Source organism: Budorcas taxicolor, chromosome 8 (assembly GCF_023091745.1).
Source record: "Budorcas taxicolor isolate Tak-1 chromosome 8, Takin1.1, whole genome shotgun sequence".
Taxonomy (NCBI): Eukaryota; Metazoa; Chordata; class Mammalia; order Artiodactyla; family Bovidae; genus Budorcas; species Budorcas taxicolor.
The window spans coordinates 33,160,116-33,180,592 of record NC_068917.1 but is presented as its reverse complement, the minus strand read 5'-3'; the positions used below and the strand labels follow the sequence as shown (position 1 = coordinate 33,180,592).

At 37.1% G+C, this 20,477-nt stretch overlaps 1 protein-coding gene across 1 annotated transcript in view; it reads right to left on the bottom strand.

Annotated features, from left to right (window-relative positions):
- The window catches only part of NFIB (nuclear factor I B), a 254,906-nt gene that overhangs the window by 98,948 nt on the left and 135,481 nt on the right, over positions 1-20,477 (bottom strand). Inside the window, exon 3 of the mRNA XM_052644465.1 lies at positions 15,714-15,767. Within this exon, the coding sequence (XP_052500425.1) occupies positions 15,714-15,767 (54 nt within the window). The remainder of the gene's footprint in view (positions 1-15,713; positions 15,768-20,477) is intronic.

Sequence of the window (20,477 nt, the reverse complement as noted above, 5' to 3'; positions counted from 1 at the left end):
TGATCACACGGACCTCAGACTTGTCTAATTCAATGAAACTAAGCCATGCCCTGTGGGCCCACCCAAGATGGACGGGTCATGGTGGAGAGGTCTGACAGAATGTGGTCCACTGGAGAAGGGAATGGCAAACCACTTCAGTATTCTTCCCTTGAGAACCCCATGAACAGTATGAAAAGGCAAAGTGATAGGATACTGAAAGGGGAACTCCCTAGGGCAGTAGGTGCCCAATATGCTACTGGAGATCAGTGGAGAAATAACTCCAGAAAGAATGAAGGGATGGAGCCAAAGTAAAAACAATACCCAGTTGTGGATGTGACTGGTGATAGAAAAAAGGTCCGATGCTGTAAAGAGCAATATTGCATAGGAACCTGGAACGTTAGGTCCATGAATCAAGGCAAATTGAAAGTGGTCAAGCAGGAGATGGCAAAAGTGAACATCGACATTCTACGAATCAGTGAACTAAAAGGGACTGGAATGGGTGAATTTAACTCAGATGACCATTATATCTACTACTGTGGCCAGGAATCCCTTAGAAGAAATGGAGTAGCCATCGTGGTCAACAAAAGAGTCCGAAATGCAGTACTTGGATGCAACCTCAAAAACAGCAGAATGATCTCTGTTCATTTCCAAGGCAAACCATTCAATATCACCGTTATCCAAGTCTATGCCCCAACCAGTAATGCTGAAGAAGCTGAAGTTGAGCAGTTCTATGAAAACCTACAAGACCTTCTAGAACTAACACCTAAAAAAGATGTCTTTTTCATTATAGGGGACTGGAATGCAACAGTAGGAAGTCAAGAAACACCTGGAGTAACAGGCAAATTCAGCCTTGGAATGCGGAATGAAGCAGGGCAAAGGCTAATAATAGAGTTGTGCCAAGAGAACGCACTGGTTATAGCAAAACCCTCTTCCAATAACACAAGAGAAGACTCTACACATGGACATTACCAGATGATCAACACCGAAATCAGACTGATTATATTTTTTACAGTAAAGATGGAGAAGCTCTACACAGTCAGCAAAAACAAGACTGGGAGCTGACTGTGGCTCAGATCATGAACCCCTTATTGTCAAATTCAGACTTAAATTGAAGAAAGTAGAGAAAACCACTAGACCATTCAGGTATGACCTAAATCAAATCCCTTATGATTATACAGTGGAAGTGAGTAATAGATTTAAGGGCCTAGATCTGATACAGTGCCTGATGAACTATGTACAGAGCTTCGTGACATTGTGCAGGAGACAGGGATCAAGACCATCCCCATGGAAAAGAAATGCAAACAAGCAAAAATGGATGTCTGGGGAAGCCTTACAAATAGCTGTGAAAAGAAGAGAAGCAAAAAGCAAAGGAGAAAAGGAAAGATATTCCCATTTGAATGCAGAGTTCCAAAGAATAGCAAGGAGAGATAAGAAAGCCCTCCTCAGTGATCAATGCAAAGAAATAGTGGAAAACAACAGAATGGGAAAGACTAGAGATCTCTTCAAGAAAATGAGAGATACCAAGGGAACATTTCATGCAAAGATGGGCTCAATAAAGGACAGAAATGGTATAGACCTAACAGAAGCAGAAGATATTAAGATGAGGTGGCAAGAATACACAGAAGAACTATACAAAAAAGATCTCCACGAACAAGATAATCACAATGGTGTGATCACTCACCTAGAGCCAGACATCTTGGAATGTGGAGTCAAGTGGGCCTTAGAAAGCACCACTAGGAACAAAGCTAGTGGAGGTGATGGAATTCCAGTTGAGCTATTTCAAATACTGAATGATGATGCTGTGAAAGTGCTGCACTCAATATGCCAGCAAATTTGGAAAACTCAGCAGGGGCCACAGGACTGGAAAAGGTCAGTTTTCATTCTGATCCCAAAGAAAGGCAATGTCAAAGAAGGCTCAAACTACCACACAACTGCACTCATCTCACACGCTAGTAAAGTAATGTTCAAAATTCTCCAAGCCAGGCTTCAGCAATAAATGCACCGTGAATTTCCAGCTGTTCAAGCTGGTTTTAGAAAAGGCAGAGGAACCAGAGATCAAATTGCCAACATCTTCTGGATCATCAAAAAAGCAAGAGTTCTAGAAAAACATCTATTTCTGCTTTATTGACTATGCCAAAGCCTTTGACTGTGTGGATCACAACAAACTGGAAAATTCCGAAAGAGACGGGAATACCAGACCACCTGAACTGCCTCTTGAGAAATCTATATGCAGGTCAGGAAGCAACAGTTAGAACTGGACATGGAACAACAGACTGGTTCCAAATAGGAAAAGGAGTACGTCAAGGCTGCATATTGTCACCCTGCTTACATAACTTATATACAGAGTACATCATGAGAAATGCTGGGCTGGATGAAGCACAGCTGAAATCAAGATTGCTGGGAGAAATATCAATAACCTCAGATATGCAGATGACACCACCCTTATGGCAGAAAGTGAAAAGGAACTAAAAAGCCTCTTGATGAAAGTGAAAGAGGAGAGTGAAAAAGTTGGCTTAAAGCTCAACATTCAGAAAATGAAGATCATGGAATCTGGTCCCATCACTTCATGGGAAGTAGATGGGGAAACAGTGGAAACAGTGTCAGGCTTTATTTTGGGGGCTCCCAAATCACTGCAGATGGTAGTTCCAGCCATGAAATTAAAATACACTTACTCCTTGGAAGGAAAGTTATGACCAACCTAGATAGCATATTCAAAAGCAGAGACATTATTTTGCCAACAAAAGTCCATCTAGTCAAGGCTATGGTTTTTCCAATGGTCATGTAGGGATGTGAGAGCTGGACCGTGAAGAAAGCTGAATGCCAAAGAATTGATGCTTTTGAACTGTGGTGTTGGAGAAGACTCTTGAGAGTCCCTTGGACTGCAAGGAGGTCTAACCAGTCCATTCCAGAGGAGATCAGTCCAGGGTGTTCATTTGAAGGAATGATGCTAAAGCTGAAACTCAAATACTTTGGCCACCTCATGTGAACGTTGACTCATTGGAAAAGACCCTGATGCTGGGAGGGATTCAGGGCAGGAGAAGAAGGGGATGACAGAGGATGAGATGGCTGGATGGCATCACTGACTCGATGGACATGAGTTTGACTAAACTCCAGGAGTTGGTGATGGACAGGGAGGCCTGGCGTGCTACAATTCATGGTGTCACAAAGAGTCAGACTCAACTGAGCGACTGAACTGAACTCAACTGATTCTTCCCTAGCAAATCCCATGGATGGAAAAGCCTGGTAGGCTGCAGTCCATGGGGTCTCGAAGAGTTAGACACGACTGAGCGACTTCACTGTCACTTTTCACTTTCATGCATTGGAGAAGGAAATGGCAACCCACTCCAGTATTCTTGCCTGGAGATTCGCAGGGACGGGGGAGCCTGGTGGGCTGCCATCTATGGGTCGCACAGAGTTGGACACGGCTGAAATAAGTTAGCAGCAGCAGCAGCTATGTCTCATAAAATAGTGCATTTCCCATCCCCATTAAAAAACAACAACAACTTGATTCTGGTGGATACGATAAATGAGGATACAAGAATGAGTGGGTATGAACTTACAAACTAAGGAGTGAATGGACTATTGTTAAAAAGTCAGACTTGGGGCTGGTGCATGGGGATGATCCGGAGGGATGATGTGGGGTGGGAGGTGGGAGGAGGGTTCATGTTTGGGAGCTCATGTACACCCGTGGTGGATTCATGTCAATGTATGCCAAAACCAATACAGCATTGTAAAGCAAAATAAAGTAAAAATAAAAATTTAAATAAAAAAATAAATAAGTAAAATAAAATGCTTTCCATGAAAAATAAAACAAATAAATAAATTGTGTATTAAAAAAAAAAGTCAGAGTAAATATTTCCCTTTCTTTGATCTTAAACATGAATGATATTCTAAAATAAAACATGCCCTAAGGTTATTTAGCATCTATGGTAAATTTCTGCCATCATATGCAAATAGCAAAGATAAATGTGGCTTTATTTCTGTAACTATTAAGAGAGTAATGTTTGTTCCAAATGCTAAATTTCGACAAAAACGTTGTGAGAAGTCAAATATAGGCCCTAGGGATCCCTGTAGATGATAAGTACAATTGCAGATGCTAGTTTTCTTCATAATTATTTGGTTGGTTTCATTAGATTCATGACAACCCTTTGGTAACTTCAATCTCAGTATCAATAAGTTGAGTAGGGGAGAGATGAACCTCAAAAATTGTTTGATTTAAAAAAAATTTTTAATGCAAAACTAGCATATTATTATAGTCAATAGTTACTACTATGGACCAAAGGAAAAATCAAACAAGAAAAAATACCTTGAGACAAATGAGACACACCAAACTTTACGGGCTGCAACAAAAGCAATTCTAAGAGGAAAGTTAGTGTGACAAATATCTAACTCAAGAAATAAGGAAAATCTAAAATAAACAACCTAAATACATACCTCAAGGAACTAGAAAAAACAACAAATGAAGCCCAAAGTTAGTAGAAGGAGGAAAAAAATAAAGACTAGAACAGGTATAAATGAATATAAGGTAAAATGACAATAGAAAATACCAATGAAATTAAGAGCTTGTTCTTTAAAAGATCAACAAAATTGACAAACCTTTATCTAGACTGACCAAGAAAAAAAAGATACATGCCTTAAATAAATAAAGTCAGAAATGAAAGAAGAGATATTACAACTGATACCACACAAATACTAAGTATCATAGGAGATTACAATGAACAATTATACTCTATGGAATGAACAACTTAGAAGAAATGGATAAATTCCTAGAAACATACAACCTACCAAGAGTGAATCATGATGAAACAGAAATCCTGAACAGACCAATTACTAGTAAGGATATTTAATCAGTAATCCAAAACCTCTCAAAAAATAAAAGTTCAGGACTAGACCACTTCAGTGAAATTTTTTTGGATATGTATTTCATTGTTTAGAAAGTTCCAACAGAGCAATCATTAAGCACCTTTGTCAGGAGATGTCTACAAGAATCTAGATTGGAAAATAAGGACAGGTAGAACTGCCCTGCTCTTCCTGCAAATCCACACTGCTGCTGCTGCTGCTGCTGCTGCGTCGCTTCAGTCATGTCCGACTCTGTGCAACCCCATAGACGGCAGCCCACCAGGCTCCCCCATCCCTGGGATTCTCCAGGCAAGGACACTGGAGTGGGCTGCCATTTCCTTCTCCAAATCCACACTACATTGGAACAAACAACCAGCGTTGAGGTACAGGTGATGAGGTGCAAGACACAAGGTCTACCTAGCATCTGCCATGTGCGTGCAGACCTAGATGAACAGTAGAAAACTTTACAGATGTAGATTTCAAGTGCAACCCCAAATCACAAATGACTCTTTTTGGCAGTGCCCAACCAAGACACCAGAATACAATCTGTAGAAAACCAAATCTATCATGATCAGCTATTCCCACCTGAATACCAAGTTAACCTACCAAGATTTCAAAAAAGAATCAATACAATCCTTCTCCAAATCTACCCAAAAATTAAAAGTATGTACAAACTCATGAGGTTAGTAATACCATGGTAACAAAAGTAGAAGATGTCATTACAACAAAAAAAAAATTATACACCAATATCCCTAATGTACATCGATTAAAAAAACCCTTAACAAAATATTAGAAAAAAACCTCAATATCACATTAAAATTATACACCATGATCAAGTCAGATTAATTCAGGTGATACAAGGATCATTCAATAACCACGAATCAGTCAATGTGATATACTACATCACAAAAGGAAGGATAAAAATTATTCTGTCATCTCTATAGATGCAAAAAAAGTATGACAAAATTCAACATCGATTCATGATAAAAATTATCAACAAAGTGCATACAGAGAAAATGTACCTCAACGTAATAAAGGCCATATATGATAATCCTGCAGCTAATATCACACTCAGTGGAAAAGCTGAAATTTTTTCCTCTAAGATTATGAACTAGACAAGGATCCCCACTGGCTCCAGTTTTATTCATCATAGTATGGGAAGTCCTTGCCAGAGCAATTAGAAAAAGAAGAAGAAAAAAGAAATAAAAGGCATCTAAATTGGAAAGGAAGAAGCAAAACTGGTACTATTTACAGATAGCAAAGATTTTATACTGAAAACCCTAAAACCCAATCAGAAAACTATAAGAACTAATAAATGGATTCAGTAAAGTTACAGAACATAAAACTAATACTCAAAAAATTGTTGCATTTCTATATATATTAATAATGACCAGAAAAATAAATTAAGAAATAAGAAAACAATCACATTTATAAATACATCAAAAAGAATAAAATATCTAGGAATAGATTTAACAGAAGAATTGAAAGAACTCTATACTGAAAACTAAAAACATTAATTAAACTGAAGAAGACACACATTAATGGCAAGATGCTCTGTGCTCAGGGATTATAATAATTAATGTAGTTAAAATGTCCACAACACATACATTCAATGCCATCCCTAGCAAAATTTCAATGGCATTTTTCACAAAAATAGAACAAGCAGTTATAAAATTTCAGTGGAAGAAAAGAAATCCCAAATAGTCAAAGCAGTCTAGAGAACAAAGAACAAACCAAGAGGCATCTTACCCTGATTTAAAACTGTATTACAAAGCTATAGTAATTAAAAGAGTGTGGTATTGGCATAACACAGACGTAAGATCAGTGGAACAGAATAGAGAGCCCAGAAATAAACCTAAACATATATGATCAATTAATTTTTAACAGTACGAAAAGGCAAAAAGATAGGACACTGAAAGATGAATTCCCTAGGTTGCTAGGTGCCCAATATGCTACTGGAAATAATTCCAGAAAGAATGAAGAGATGGAGCCAAAGCAACAAAAACACACAATTGTGGATGTGACTGATGATGGAAGCAAAGCCCAAGGCTGTCAAGAACAATACAGCATAGGAACCTGGAATGTTATGTCCATGAATCAAGGCAAATTGGAAGCAGTCAAACAGGAGATGGCAAGAGTGAGCGTCGACATTCTAGGAATCAGCAAACTAAAATGGACTGGAATGGGTGAATTTAACTCAGATGACCATTATATCTACTACTGCGGGCAGGAATCCCTTAGAAGAAATGGAGTAGCCATCACAGTCAACAAAAGGAGTCCAAAATCCAGTAGTTGGATGCAAACTCAAAAACAACAGAATGATCTCTGTTCGTTTCCAAGGCAAACCATTCCATATCACAGTGATCCAAGTCATTGCCCCAACCAGTAATGCTGAAATAAGCTGAAGTTGAACAGTTCTATGAAGACTTACAAGACCTTTTAGAACTAACACCCAAAAAAGATATCCTTTTCACTATAGGGGACTGGAATGCAAAAGTAGGAAGTCAAAAAATATCTGGAGTAATAGGAAAATGTGGCCTTGGGTATTCCAATGAAGCAGGATGAAGCAGGTCAAAAGCTAAGAGAGTTTTGCCAAATGAACGCACTGGTCATAGCACACACCCTCTTCCAACAACACAAGAGAAGACTCTACACATGGACATCATGAGATGGTCAACACCGAAATCACACTGATTATATTCTTTACAATAAAGATGGAGAAGCTCTACACAGTCAGTAAAAACAAGACCAGGAACTGATTGTGGCTCAGATCATGAACTCCTCACTGACAAATTCAGACTGAAATGGAAGAAAGCAGGGAAAACAACTAGACCATTCATATATGACCTAAATCAAATCCCTTATGATTATAGAGTAGAAGTGACAAATAGATTCAAGGAATTAGATCTGATAGAGTGCCTGAAGAAATGTGGACAGAGGTTCATGACATTGTACAGGAGACAGGGATCAAGACCATACCCATGGAAAAGAAACACAGAAAAGCAAAATGGCTGTCTAGGGAGGCCTTGCAAACAGCTGTGAAAAGAAGAGAGGCAAAAAGTAAAGGAGAAAAGGAAAGATATACGCATCTGAATGCAGAGTTCCAAAGAATAGCAAGGAGAGATAAGAAAGCCTTCCTCAGTGATTAATGCAAAGAAATAGAGGAAAACAACAGAATAGGAAAGACTAGAGATCTCGTCAAGAAAATTAGAGATACCAAGGGAACATTTCACGCAAAGATGGGCTTGATAACGGACAGAAATGGTATAGACCTAACAGAAGCAGAAGATATTAAGATGAGGTGGCAAGAATACACAGAAGATCTTCATGACCAAGATAATCACAATGGTGTGATCACTCACCTAGAGCCACACATCCTGGAATGTGAAGTCAAGAGGGCCTTAGAAAGCATCACTATGAACAAAGCTAGTGGAGGAGATGGAATTCCAGTTGAGCTATGTCAAATACTGAAAGATGATGCTATGAAAGTGCTGCACTCAATATGCCAGCAAATTTGGAAAACTCAGCAGTGGCCACAGGACTGGAAAAGGTCAGTTTTCATTCCGATCCCAATGAAAGGCAATGTCAAAGAAGGCTCAAACTACCGCACAATTGCACTCATCTCACACACTAGTAAAGTAATGCTCAAAATTCTCCAAGCCAGGCTTTAGCAATACATGAACCGTGTATTCCAGAACCGTGAATTTCCAGATGTTCAAGCTGGATTTAGAAAAGGCAGTGGAACCAGAGATCAAATTGCCAGCATCCGACGGATCATCGAAAATGCGAGAGAGTTCCAGAAAAATATCTACTTCGGCTTTATTGACTAGGCCAAAGCCTTTGATTGTGTGGATCACAACAAACTGTGGAAAATTCTGAAAGAGATGGGAATGCTGGACCACCTGACTTGACACCTGAGAAATCTGTATGCAGGTCAGGAAGCAACAGTTAGAACTGGACATGGAACAACAGACTGGTTCCAAATAGGAAAAGGAGTACGTCAAAGCTGTATATTGTCACCCTGCTTATTTAACTTCTATGTAGAGCACATCATGAGAAACGCTGCGCTGGATGAAGCACAAGCTGGAATCAAGACTGTGGGAGAAATATCAATAACCTCAGATATGCAGATGACACCACCCTTATGGCAAAAAGTGAAGAAGAACTAAAAAGCCTCTTGACGAAAGTGAAAGAGAGTGAAAAATTTGGCTTGAAGCTCAACATTCAGAAAACTAAGATCATGGCATCCGGTCCCATCAGTTCAGTTCAGTTCAGTCGCTCAGTCATGTCTGACTCCTTGCGACCCCATGAATCACGGTACACCAGGCCTCCCTGTCCATCACCTACTCCCACAGTTTAGTCAAACTCATGTCCATTGAGTTGGTGACGCCATCCAGCCATCTCATCCTCAGTCGTCCCCTTCTCCTCCTGCCCCCAATCCCTCCCAGCATCAGGGTCTTTTCCAATGAGTCAACTCTTTGCATGAGGTGGCCAAAGTATTGGAGTTTCAGCTTCAGCATCAGTCCTTCCAATGAACACCCAGGACTGATCTCCTTTAGAATGGACTGGTTAGGTCTCCTTGCAGTCCAAGGGCTCTCAAGAGTCTTCTCCAACACCACAGTTCAAAAGCATCAATTCTTCGGTGCTCAGCTTTCTTCACAGTCCAACTCTCACATCCATACATGACCACTGGAAAAACCATAGCCTTGACTAGACGGACCTTTGTCGGCAAAGTAATATCTCTGCTTTTGAATATGCTATCTAGGTTGGTCATAACTTTCCTTCCAAGGAGTAAGCATCCGGTCCCATCACTTCATAGCAAATAGATGGGGAAGCAATGGAAACAGTGACAGATTTTATTTTGGGGTTTCCAAAATCACTGCAGATGGTGACTGCAGCCATGAAATTAAAAGATGTTTGCTTCTTGGAAGAAAAGTTATGACCAACCTAGACAGCATATTAAAAAGCAGAGACATTACTCTGCCACCAAACATCCATCTAGTCAAAGGTATGGTTTCTCCAGTAGTCACATATGGATGTGAGAGTTGGACCATAAAGAAAGCTGAGCACCGAAGAATTGATGCTTTTGAACTGTGGTGTTGGAAAAGACTCTTGAGAGTCTTTTGGACTAAAGGAGATCAAACCAGTCAATCCTAAAGGAAATGAGTCTTGAATATTCATTGGAAGGACTGATGCTGAAGCTCAAACTCCAATACTTGGGCCACCTCATGCAAAGAACTGACTCATTTGAAAAGACTCTAATGCTCAGAAAGATTGAAGGTGGGAGAAGGGGATGAAAGAGGATGATATGGTTAGATGACATCACTGACTCAATGGATATGAGTTTGAGTAAACTCCGGGAGCTGGTGATGCATAGAGAGGCCTGGCGTGCTGCAGTCCATGGAATCACAAAGAGTCAGACATGACTGAGCTCCTGAACTGAATGGAACTGAATTTTTAACAGAGGAGCCAAGAATATACAATGGGTAAAGGACAGTCTCTTTAATAAACGGTACTGGAAAATTTGGACAGCCAGATGCTAAAGAATGAAACTAGACAACTATCTGATTGTACTCAAAAACTAACTCAATGGATTAAAAGTTCTGAATGTAAAACCTGAAACCATAAGACTTCTAGAATAAACACAGTAAACTCCTTGATGTTGACCCTGGTAGTGATTTTAAAATCTGACACCAAAAGCAACAACAACAAAAGAAGAATAAACAAATGGGACGACATCAAACTAAAAAGCTCTGCCAAACAAAGGAAACCATCAACAGAATGAAAAGCAACCTACTGAATGGGGAAAACTACTGATAAAGAATATATCAGATAAAGGTGCAATATCAAAAATATATAAAGAGATCATACAACTCCATAGCAAAAGAGTCAAAAAAGCTGACTTAAAAATGGGCAAAAATCCTCAATAGATGTTTTCCAAAGGAGATATACACAGATACATAAAAATATGCTCTATATCATTAGTCACCAGGGAAGTGCAAAGCAAAACCACAATGAGATATCACCTTGAACTTGTTAGAAGGGCTATTATCAAAAAGAGAAGACAAGTGTTGGAGAGGATATGGAGAAAAGGGTGGGAATGTAAATCGGGGCAGCCACTAAAAAAAAAGAATGGAAGTCACTTAAAAAATTAAGAACAGAACTATGATATGATCCACTGATTCTACGTCTGAGAAAATGAAAACACAAATTAAAAAACCACACACTCCCATGTTCATTGCAGTGTTATTTACAATAGACAAGATACAAAAACAACCTAAGTGTCCATTGATGGGTAAATGAATAAAGAAATTGTGATATGTATGTGGTACACACATAGAATAGCATATTATTCAGCCACAAAAAGAACAAAATCCTGCCATTTGGGACAACATGGATGGACTTGAGGGCATTATGCTAAAATGAAATATGTTAGAGAAAGGCAAATACTGTATGATCTCTCAAATATAGAATTTATATAAACATAAAATAATGTCTTAAATGCAAGATAAGCACATTGCTAGTTAATAGATACACTTCATTTAACTTATTCAATTATTTATTTAGTTCCATTTTTATTCCAGAAAGGATATAAAATGACAAACTATTTGACATTTACCCAATATATGATCTTAATAGTTGCCAGAGATTTTGCCAAACTACATGCAAAAGTACCTCAGAAAACAATACAAGCATCTGACAAATTTTGCAAAAAAGAAAAGCAGGATAAGTCCATATCATTCTAGGTAAGAAAGCTCTGGTTAGTGATACTTAGAATGCTTCATAAGCTCTCAGTATAGAATTTGCAAAAAGTGTCCTAGGATTCAATGTTTCCTTGTTATATTTCCAAGAGACAACTCCCCACAAACCTACATTCTTCCTGAACTCCAAAATGAGGCATCCACTTCTAGCTGACTGAGGGGCAAAATCAAACTTTGAGACTGTCTTGTTTTTCTTGGAAAGCAACTCCCCAGGACTGGGCAAGAGACTGAGATTGGGAACTCTAAAAGTTCATAGCCCAGGGAATATAGAGACACAAAATAATATAGCCCATCAAAGTTCATTTCAAAAGAATATAATCCAATCACACACCTTCTCAAAGTGAAAGTGGGGGTTTTAATCATTCAAAATAAAGTTAGGTCTGTGTCTAAGTTCCTTACTTAATGGTTTATTCTCTTTTGGTCCACAACAGTTGTTTCCTATAGTTGAGACAGGACTCTTGCAGTTCTATTGCTTAGAAGAGATTAATTTACTGTTCAAAAAGAAGCATCTAGATATAAACATATAACCTTTGACCCCAAAATAAATAAGAAAAACGTGAATCATACAAAAAATGAAGTAGTCTACTGTTTCTTAACCAAAATAATACTGTCATGTCCTTGGACAAAGGCAGACTTTTGGGGCACCTTATCCCAGAAAAGATTATGGTGCCCATCTCCACTACATAACAAAGGATAAAGACAAAACATTAAATCACAAAATATTAATATTATAAGGAAATACTACTAAGACTATTTAACTTATTTGAGTATTTCTTTAGTTCCATTTTTATCCAGAAAGGATATAAGGTGACAAATTATTTGACATAAATAACATTAAATAACATATTATTTGTACTTTTAAATAATAAAAAATATTATTTTATTATTTAAAAAGAAACAGAAACAATCAAGATAAAACATCTCTATTTTTTCTCAATAAAAAACTATTTAAATGCATTTAAAAATAGTGAGTAACAAATATTCTTCCTTCCCCAAAATGTTTAGCTTTTGTTCAAATACCTGTGACTAGTTTGCTTACGAATCTCAAGAAGGCAACACTAAACACTAGTTTTAGTTTTAAAAACTAAAAGCCTATCTGTAGACTCCATACTACAGTATAAAGAGCTTCAAGGTCACGTTTCACAAGTTCTTCTGAATCAGCAAGGAAGTGTCTCCATGTCAGACAGTCATGTCTGATGCTGGAGAAAATCCAAGCCAGAGGGATGCCCCATTTGTGGGAGACTCACGCACCTGTACTTATAGGAGGATTGGATGTGATTTCCACCTTCATGTCAACAGAGGAAAACAGGTTTCAAAGAGACGTTGCCTTGAAAAGATCTTGAATTTTTGTCTCTTCCCAAGTTGTTATGCAATAAACACAGAAGAAGAAGGTGGCAATGTCCAGAGGCTGCTCACTCCCAGTGGAAAACTAGCAGTGACAAGACAGTGCTCCCACTCAAGGCAATATTTTTCAAAAGTTTACTTTCTCTTTGTTACAACAATACAAACAGCAAAGTGATCTGACTGTTTCATTGCATATGGTAGTAAATTGAATTTGTCCATAAAAATATGGACCCTTCTTCTTATACTAAATGTGAACTTTGGAGATTTCACACTTCAGCCAACGCCAGAAAGCAGCTGAACAGAGGCTCCTAGAGATAAATTATGCTCTAAAAATACCAAACAGGCTTATATTTATGAAAATAGCTTATAATAATAAGTATAATTTATCCCTATTGATTGCAAAACAATCATCTTAATAAGTTATGATTTTTTCACATTTCCAATTAGAAACTATTTAATATTCCTAATGGCTTGATTTATTTCAAGGTATTACAGAACAAACTCTTGCTTTCTCAAACAGAATTCCTTCATAATCTCTACTATTAGACCAAAATATAATGATACACAAAGCAAGTTAAAATGACGGAATGCTTCTGAATCATCAAAGAAAATTCTAATTTTATTCCACTTAATTTTGATATTTTGTATGTTTTATTATATTCTATCTCTGAAAAAACTGGTAACCAATGTACAATTTACATGTACACAGTATTCAACTAATCATAGTATGCATTTACCTACAACATTCCAGTCTTAAGACAGAGTTCTCAAAAGGTTGATTTCTAAGGAAAATTTAATAGGAAAAAAAAATAGAGACATTTCATCTTGATTGATTGTTTCTGTCATAGTATATGGAAACAGATACATTAATAACTGCTACACTGAATGTAGTAAAGGAAAAATTTAAGCAAGCTTCTCAACAAATACTGAAAAATCTAATTCTGTCATTGCATAACTATTCTGAGATTATTCATTCAGCTCAAGCACAGAACATTTTTAAGCGAGCATGATTCTTTCTGTACATGTTCAGAAATGCATTTCAAACAATAACAGCTTTATTAATTTCAAACGAAGCTGTCATTCAAATGCAAAGAACATATCCTTTGTTTAGTCTGACTTACAATACTTATCAACTCTTTTTCTAGTAAAGGTTTCCCTCCTTCCCCGTTCTTTGTAAAATGAGTAATGACGGTTTTAAAAAATGTTGGGATACAATTCACTTTTGGTTATCATGCTACACAGAGGTAATGTTAGTCAACTAAAAAGAAGAAATTTTAATAAAGTTGAAGACACTGCAAGCTGATAAGTTTTCTCAACTTTAGAAAATTTGTGACAAAGTTTAGTATATTCTAAATAATTCACCTTTGTGGTTTCATCCACACAGAAAATAAAACAATCAATTTAACTGGAAATTACATTTAGATCCTTTCAGTTTTTGAATGTTTCATTAGCAATTTGTAGTCATATTAAGTGATTTTGATGAAAGTAAAGAAAAATAAATTTAGTATACATTTTAATCTATAACTAGAGATTTTTAATCTTTGAAAAATATCCTACTTTTGCCATATAATATGATCCTGTACAATACAGAAGAAGTTAATAATGTTGGTGAAAAAATTTTTCCTAAGATAAAAATAAAGAACAAAATATAGGCAAGGAAGAATCCTGCCTTCAGTCTTTCAGGAAGAAAAAATGTATTGACTTTGCATCTTTACTTATGTATTTACTTGCTATATCTTTCTAATATCATTTTAAAGCAAGACTGTTCTGACATATTTTCTTGTAGTTTTGAGGATTTTTCAGGTATTTCAACTTCACATTAGCAAAGTATTATTATAGAAAGATCAAGCAATTAAGGACCTAAAACTGGGTCGACCTGTGGAAACTTTTATCATTACCTTTTATAAATCTGGGGTTTATTTTCAATGAAAAGACACATGAGATCCTTTTGGGACGTGGAGGGTATATGTGATTGATTTGATTTTTTTTTTTTTTTTTTGCTTTTGTTTTCATTACATTATTCTTAGAGCATTCTTTTACTAAAGTCAGAGGTACAATTAAAAATCTTATAAGATTAAAATTTTAGAAATTCTTCTTTGCACTAGTTTTTACTTCATCAGAAAACATACTACTCTTAAATCAACATCAAAATTCTATGTCTTCAAACTTAGGAAAAACAAAATCATAAAGACAGTATGATTTCTTATAAAAGCCAGTTTTAGAGCTGAAACAACTTCTGAAAACCAAGAAAGCATTGGGCATACATTACATGAAAGGAAAAGCCTGATTTTCATTATTTCCTGATTCTGGAAATTCTATTAAGAACCTTATGGAATAAAAACTTATTTGCAAAAATCCCTCATGAAGACATAATCATTTACCACCAGACCCCACCTTTTAAAGTAATGAGATTTGATAAATTATAATAAGAGTATGAAAATTTTTACTTTTTCTTGTGCATTTTAAAAGAAAGAAAACTTTTTGGCTTTTCAAACAGCAGTGACTTTTAGCACCTGAAGGATACACAACTAACTATAAAATACATGCATATTCATTTTCAAAGAAACACCAACAAAAAGTAAAACATTAGTGATTAGGTACATACTGATGACGCCAATGTGGAGGTATTTGCCACTGTGAAGGGTCTGAATAGAATCACATCTTGTCCTGATCATACCTGCCCTCCAGAACAAAATAGGCAGCTGACCAATTAAGGGGTGTTTATCTATACAGTGGTACCTTTGTTCTCCAACAATGTCAGATTGCAAACGTCCTGGAACACATATTTACCTGGAGGATTCTTGGCAGGATCATTGTGGCTTGGACTTCCTGATTGTCCAGAATCTGTAAAGAAATCACAGAAAATGTTTTCTTTTTAATTTGTTTTGAAAGAATTTCACAATCCTCAGAAGGACTTAAAAAAATTTTTTAAGGTAGAACAATGAAGTCAAGTGTTTAAATAAAGTATACTTTCCTAAGCCTTTCAGCAGCAATATTTTATTTATTAAACTACATGAAAATCTGTAGATACGTATACATATATATATTTCTTTGTCGAGAGGAAAAAAAATGTAGAGATCTATAATATTCATGGGGTAAGGAAAGGCTTTTTTAAAACAAAAGGTCTGGCGACAATGCCACTGAAGGGGATTTGAAGGCTGGGCCTGTCAGGAGCAATATGAAACAAATAAGACATATTCCCTAAAAATGCAATTTGAGTGCAGTTAAACATGCTTTTTTAAAAAACCTGAAAGTGTTTTTACCCAATGAGTAAAAATACACAGAAACTAGAGTCCATTTTTCCAGGATTTCACGTGCATACATACATATCTACTCCAATAATCCCCCAACCTACTGGATCCAGGGCCAGATTTGACTGCATCCCATAATAGCGATCGATTCGCAAACACCAAGAAAAGCATAAATTACTAGGTAGAAACCAACATGGCTTTGTGGAGAGTAAATTGTTGGATCAATTTAATTTCCATCTGTGATAGACAGACAGACTCGGCAGATAAGGAGAAAGAGATCAATGCGGAACATCTGAATTTCCTATCCCACGTTATTCCTCATCAATGATACAGAAAGGAACATAGAAGCTACAGTACTGTTAGGAAACATGCCTTCCTAACTAATCTGACACTGTTGTGTTTGGCTCACTCCTCTTTCCTCTATGTCCCCTCTGCATTTATCTGTGTCATTTGTGCCATATTATTATACACTTACTTGTAAGTTGCTTTGTAATCTTCTTTTATTGGTTCTAGCATTTAGTTTTGTCTCCCCAACTAAATTGCATGCTCCTAAGCAGAGGCAGAGATTCTGTCTACTTCTTTTGTCTTCCTCAATGTGCTGTTCACGGCTGTGAATGCACTGGGCTGGATGGCTCAGATTCAGCAAGCTTTCTTTGCTTGCCTAGGAAAGGCAATTTTGAACTTGATAGTGAATTTCAACAAATGTGACAGGTGGCCACAGACAAAAGTGTCTTTCCCCAAAACTAGCCATTACACCTTAGACAGGGATCCAGTCTTATTTAAGCAGAAACATCTTATGCTGGTGTTTTTCAGCAGGGCTACTCTGCTCTTCCATTGAAGTTATTAACATACTGCAATTGCTGCTTCTACTATTAAATGCAAGGACATTCTTTTGACTTCCTTTCGTATAAAACTTGGTTATTTATTTCTGCCCTTTGCCTCATGCCTACTAACTAGATTTAATGCTAAAATCAGAACTGTTCCCCTTCTTCCCATATCCTTGCCTTTTTCTTGTTCTTCTCCCTCCTTTTTTTTTCTTTTTCTTTTTTTTTTTTTGGCCCTAGAACACTTTTTATAAAATCTTCGTAAATACATTTAATGATTCCCACATTATCTTCCAATTTATTTCTAATTTTTCCAAATGGAAACAAAACCAGTTAAGGACTACTCCTGCAGTCTGAGTTCTGGCTAGAGTCATCTCCAGACAATCAAAAAGAATAAGATTCTCTTCAAAAAGTTTGTCTCATCTCCCATGAATTCTATTAGTTTTTCTGGTTTTAAGGCAAGACTCAGTGACTTCTAACTTAGGAGATCAATCTTTCTCTTTCTTTCTGCCCATAAAAGATGGCACAATATTGGCTACTTTCCAGGCATGGAGTATGATAGCTACATTTAAAAAAAAAAAAAAAAGATAAATTACATGATTTTGCTATAGCCTCAGCTATTTCTGCCTCGAGTTGCTCCGACAAATGTCCCTCAGAACTGATACTACGTTCCAGCTTAATTTCTCAAGTGACTCTAACATTTTGAGAAGTTTCTACTTACACGGTGAACCCACTGACCAGGGACTCCCCATGTTTTATGTTTAATAAAGCTACTTCACATTCATGGAAGTCTACTTCATAAAGCAGACTCTTCACATTTATGAAAGTCTAGGTATTCATCCCTCAAGGAGGTTAATGCCATCTTCGTGACAACACAATGGGAGGCAGATTAAGGCTGTCCATCTGTAGGGTACAGGAGCTGTATACTCCAGGTGAGCCTCAGCAGGTTTAGTTAAACCAGTTTCAAAACAGAGCACAAAATTTTTTCCAACATCTTGTTGCTGAAGTTTGGACCAATAAGGAATTAAGGTCTCTTCCATTCCTAAGAAAGTATTCCATTAAAACAATGACACACCCTGTTACCATAATAGCCCTTTGGAAAACTCTATTTCTTTCTGCCGTATATTACCCTTTGCCCCCATTTGCAACAACTGCAGACAACAGCTTCTTCAACTGAAAAAAAAAAAAAAAAAAATGAAATTTCTTAAAAAAACCACAAACATTTGAGGGAAAGCTGAAGTAGACCCTAAATTTGAATCGTATACTTGCTTTTAACAATGCCACTTTCTAAAATAACCTGGAATTTACTGACACACAATGACAGATTTTCCCCTCATATTCCAATGTCTGTGCCTTCTCATGAAGTAAAATAGCATAAGTGGGATCCCCAAAACACAGAAGAGGCCCCCTCAAGAAGTGAGCAGGAGAACACTTATTTCTCCAACAGTAAATTCTAACTCTAATCTACTCTTAACTCTTATGTCACCTCATATCGGTGGTCACTTAATTCCAACTGCTGGAAAAGGAAGTAACCAGGGAGTTGCAGTTGGCAGAGAAACCAAAAATGAACTGTTATTGTGGTTAACTTCAGAGAAAGAATTACTCAGACCACATCTAAAACCCTTCCAATCCACCACCTAGGTCAAATTACTCTATACCCAAAGGTTTTCTTTAACTGCTTCCAACATTTGTTCAAGCTGTGTGTGCAAATGTGTGCGTACCCACACATCACGTATTATAGTGAATCCCAGCTCTGTCCCTCAGTAGCAGTGTGATCTTATTACTTAACTCATAGGGTCTTCATCTTTAACTCTAATACTACCTAATTTACAGAATCACTGCTAAGATTTTATTATATAAGCATTAAGTACTGGTCAGACACCTCTTACACAATTAATTATGTAAAAGATATTATTAAACATAAAAAGGACACATTCAAAAAATGGCTAATATTTTTTAATGGACTTTCAGAAACTAACCGAGTTTCTCTAATGACTCAATTTTGTGGCAAATCCTGGGATACTTAAGTGATCTAAATGACTTGTCCAAAGTTACATGGCAACTATTAAAACATGAGTTCTCTACATGGGCCACCCATTAAGACACCCTGCCTCTTGAGTGGTTATGAAGCAATCTCATAATCAAGCAAAGCCAAATGACATTTCACTCAATTAAAGATTTCTGGGAACTTTACATTCTCCTAATCTCCCTCCTCCCCCATCATTTACCAATATATTCACAACCTTCTTCAGAAATTTAAAAATCCTTAAAATTCCTACACATTTTTTCTAACTGAAATTGTAAATAATTATTACTCTCACTGATGTCCATACACTAACTGATGCTTTAGAAAGCAGCCAGCTCTAAATATATTTAGCTTGGATTCTCATTGCTAAACAAAGGAAATTCTAGTGTTCTACTGATAATCTGGTGGAAGTCCAATAAAATGTTTGTTAACTATACAAGATAAATAAATAATAACCTGTTAAATGTTTGTTACTGAGTACTAACTTTCTTGGGGTAGGCGGGCAGTGGGCAGAGGTGGAAGGGGATGAACTCAGTTATCTGATGTGCTTGGATCATCTCAACTGTGAAAGATATTTTTGAAGGTCATTCACGTAAGCATCAATTAAATGAGAATCAATAAGGTTTATGGAGTACCTTCTGTATTCCAGTTACTAATGTTTGGAACATAATGAGTTCTCCATAATATGTATTAAATTTCCATTTAATTTTCATTATTGACCCTTAAAATATTGTTTCAAAAAGAAGATTATACACTCTACACATTCTAGAAGTTCAGAGGTTGCTAAGACAGAAACGCACAATTTTTTTCTAAATGCACACTATGATAAAGAGCTATGTGCTGTGCTGTGCTCAGCTGCTCAGTCGTGTCTGACTCTTCGTAGCCTGCCAGGCTCGTCTGTCCATGGGGATTTTCCAGGCAAGAACACTAGAGTGGGTTGCCATGTCCTCCAGGATAGGAGCTATAAGTGAGTATATATCAAGAGGAAATAATTGGTTCTTCCTATTTGCAGCCATGAAATTAAAAGACGCTTACTCCTTGGAAGCAAAGTTATGACCAACCTAGATAGCATATTCAAAAGCAGAGACATTACTTTGCCAACTAAGGTCCATCTAGTCAAGGCTATGGTTTTTCCTGTGGTCATGTATGGATGTGAGAATTGGACTGTGAAGAAGGCTGAGCGCTGAAGAATTGATGCGTTTGAACTGTAGTGTTGAAGAAGACTCTTGAGAGTCCCTTGGACTGCAAGGAGATCCAACCAGTCCATTCTGAAGGAGATCAACCCTGGGATTTCTTTGGAAGGAATGATGCTGAAGCTGAAACTCCAGTACTTTGGCCACCTCATGTGAAGAGTTGACTCATTGGAAAAGACTCAGATGCTGGGAGGGATTGGGTGCAGGAGGAGAAGGGGACGACAGAGGATGAGATGGCTGGATGGCATCATTGACGCAAT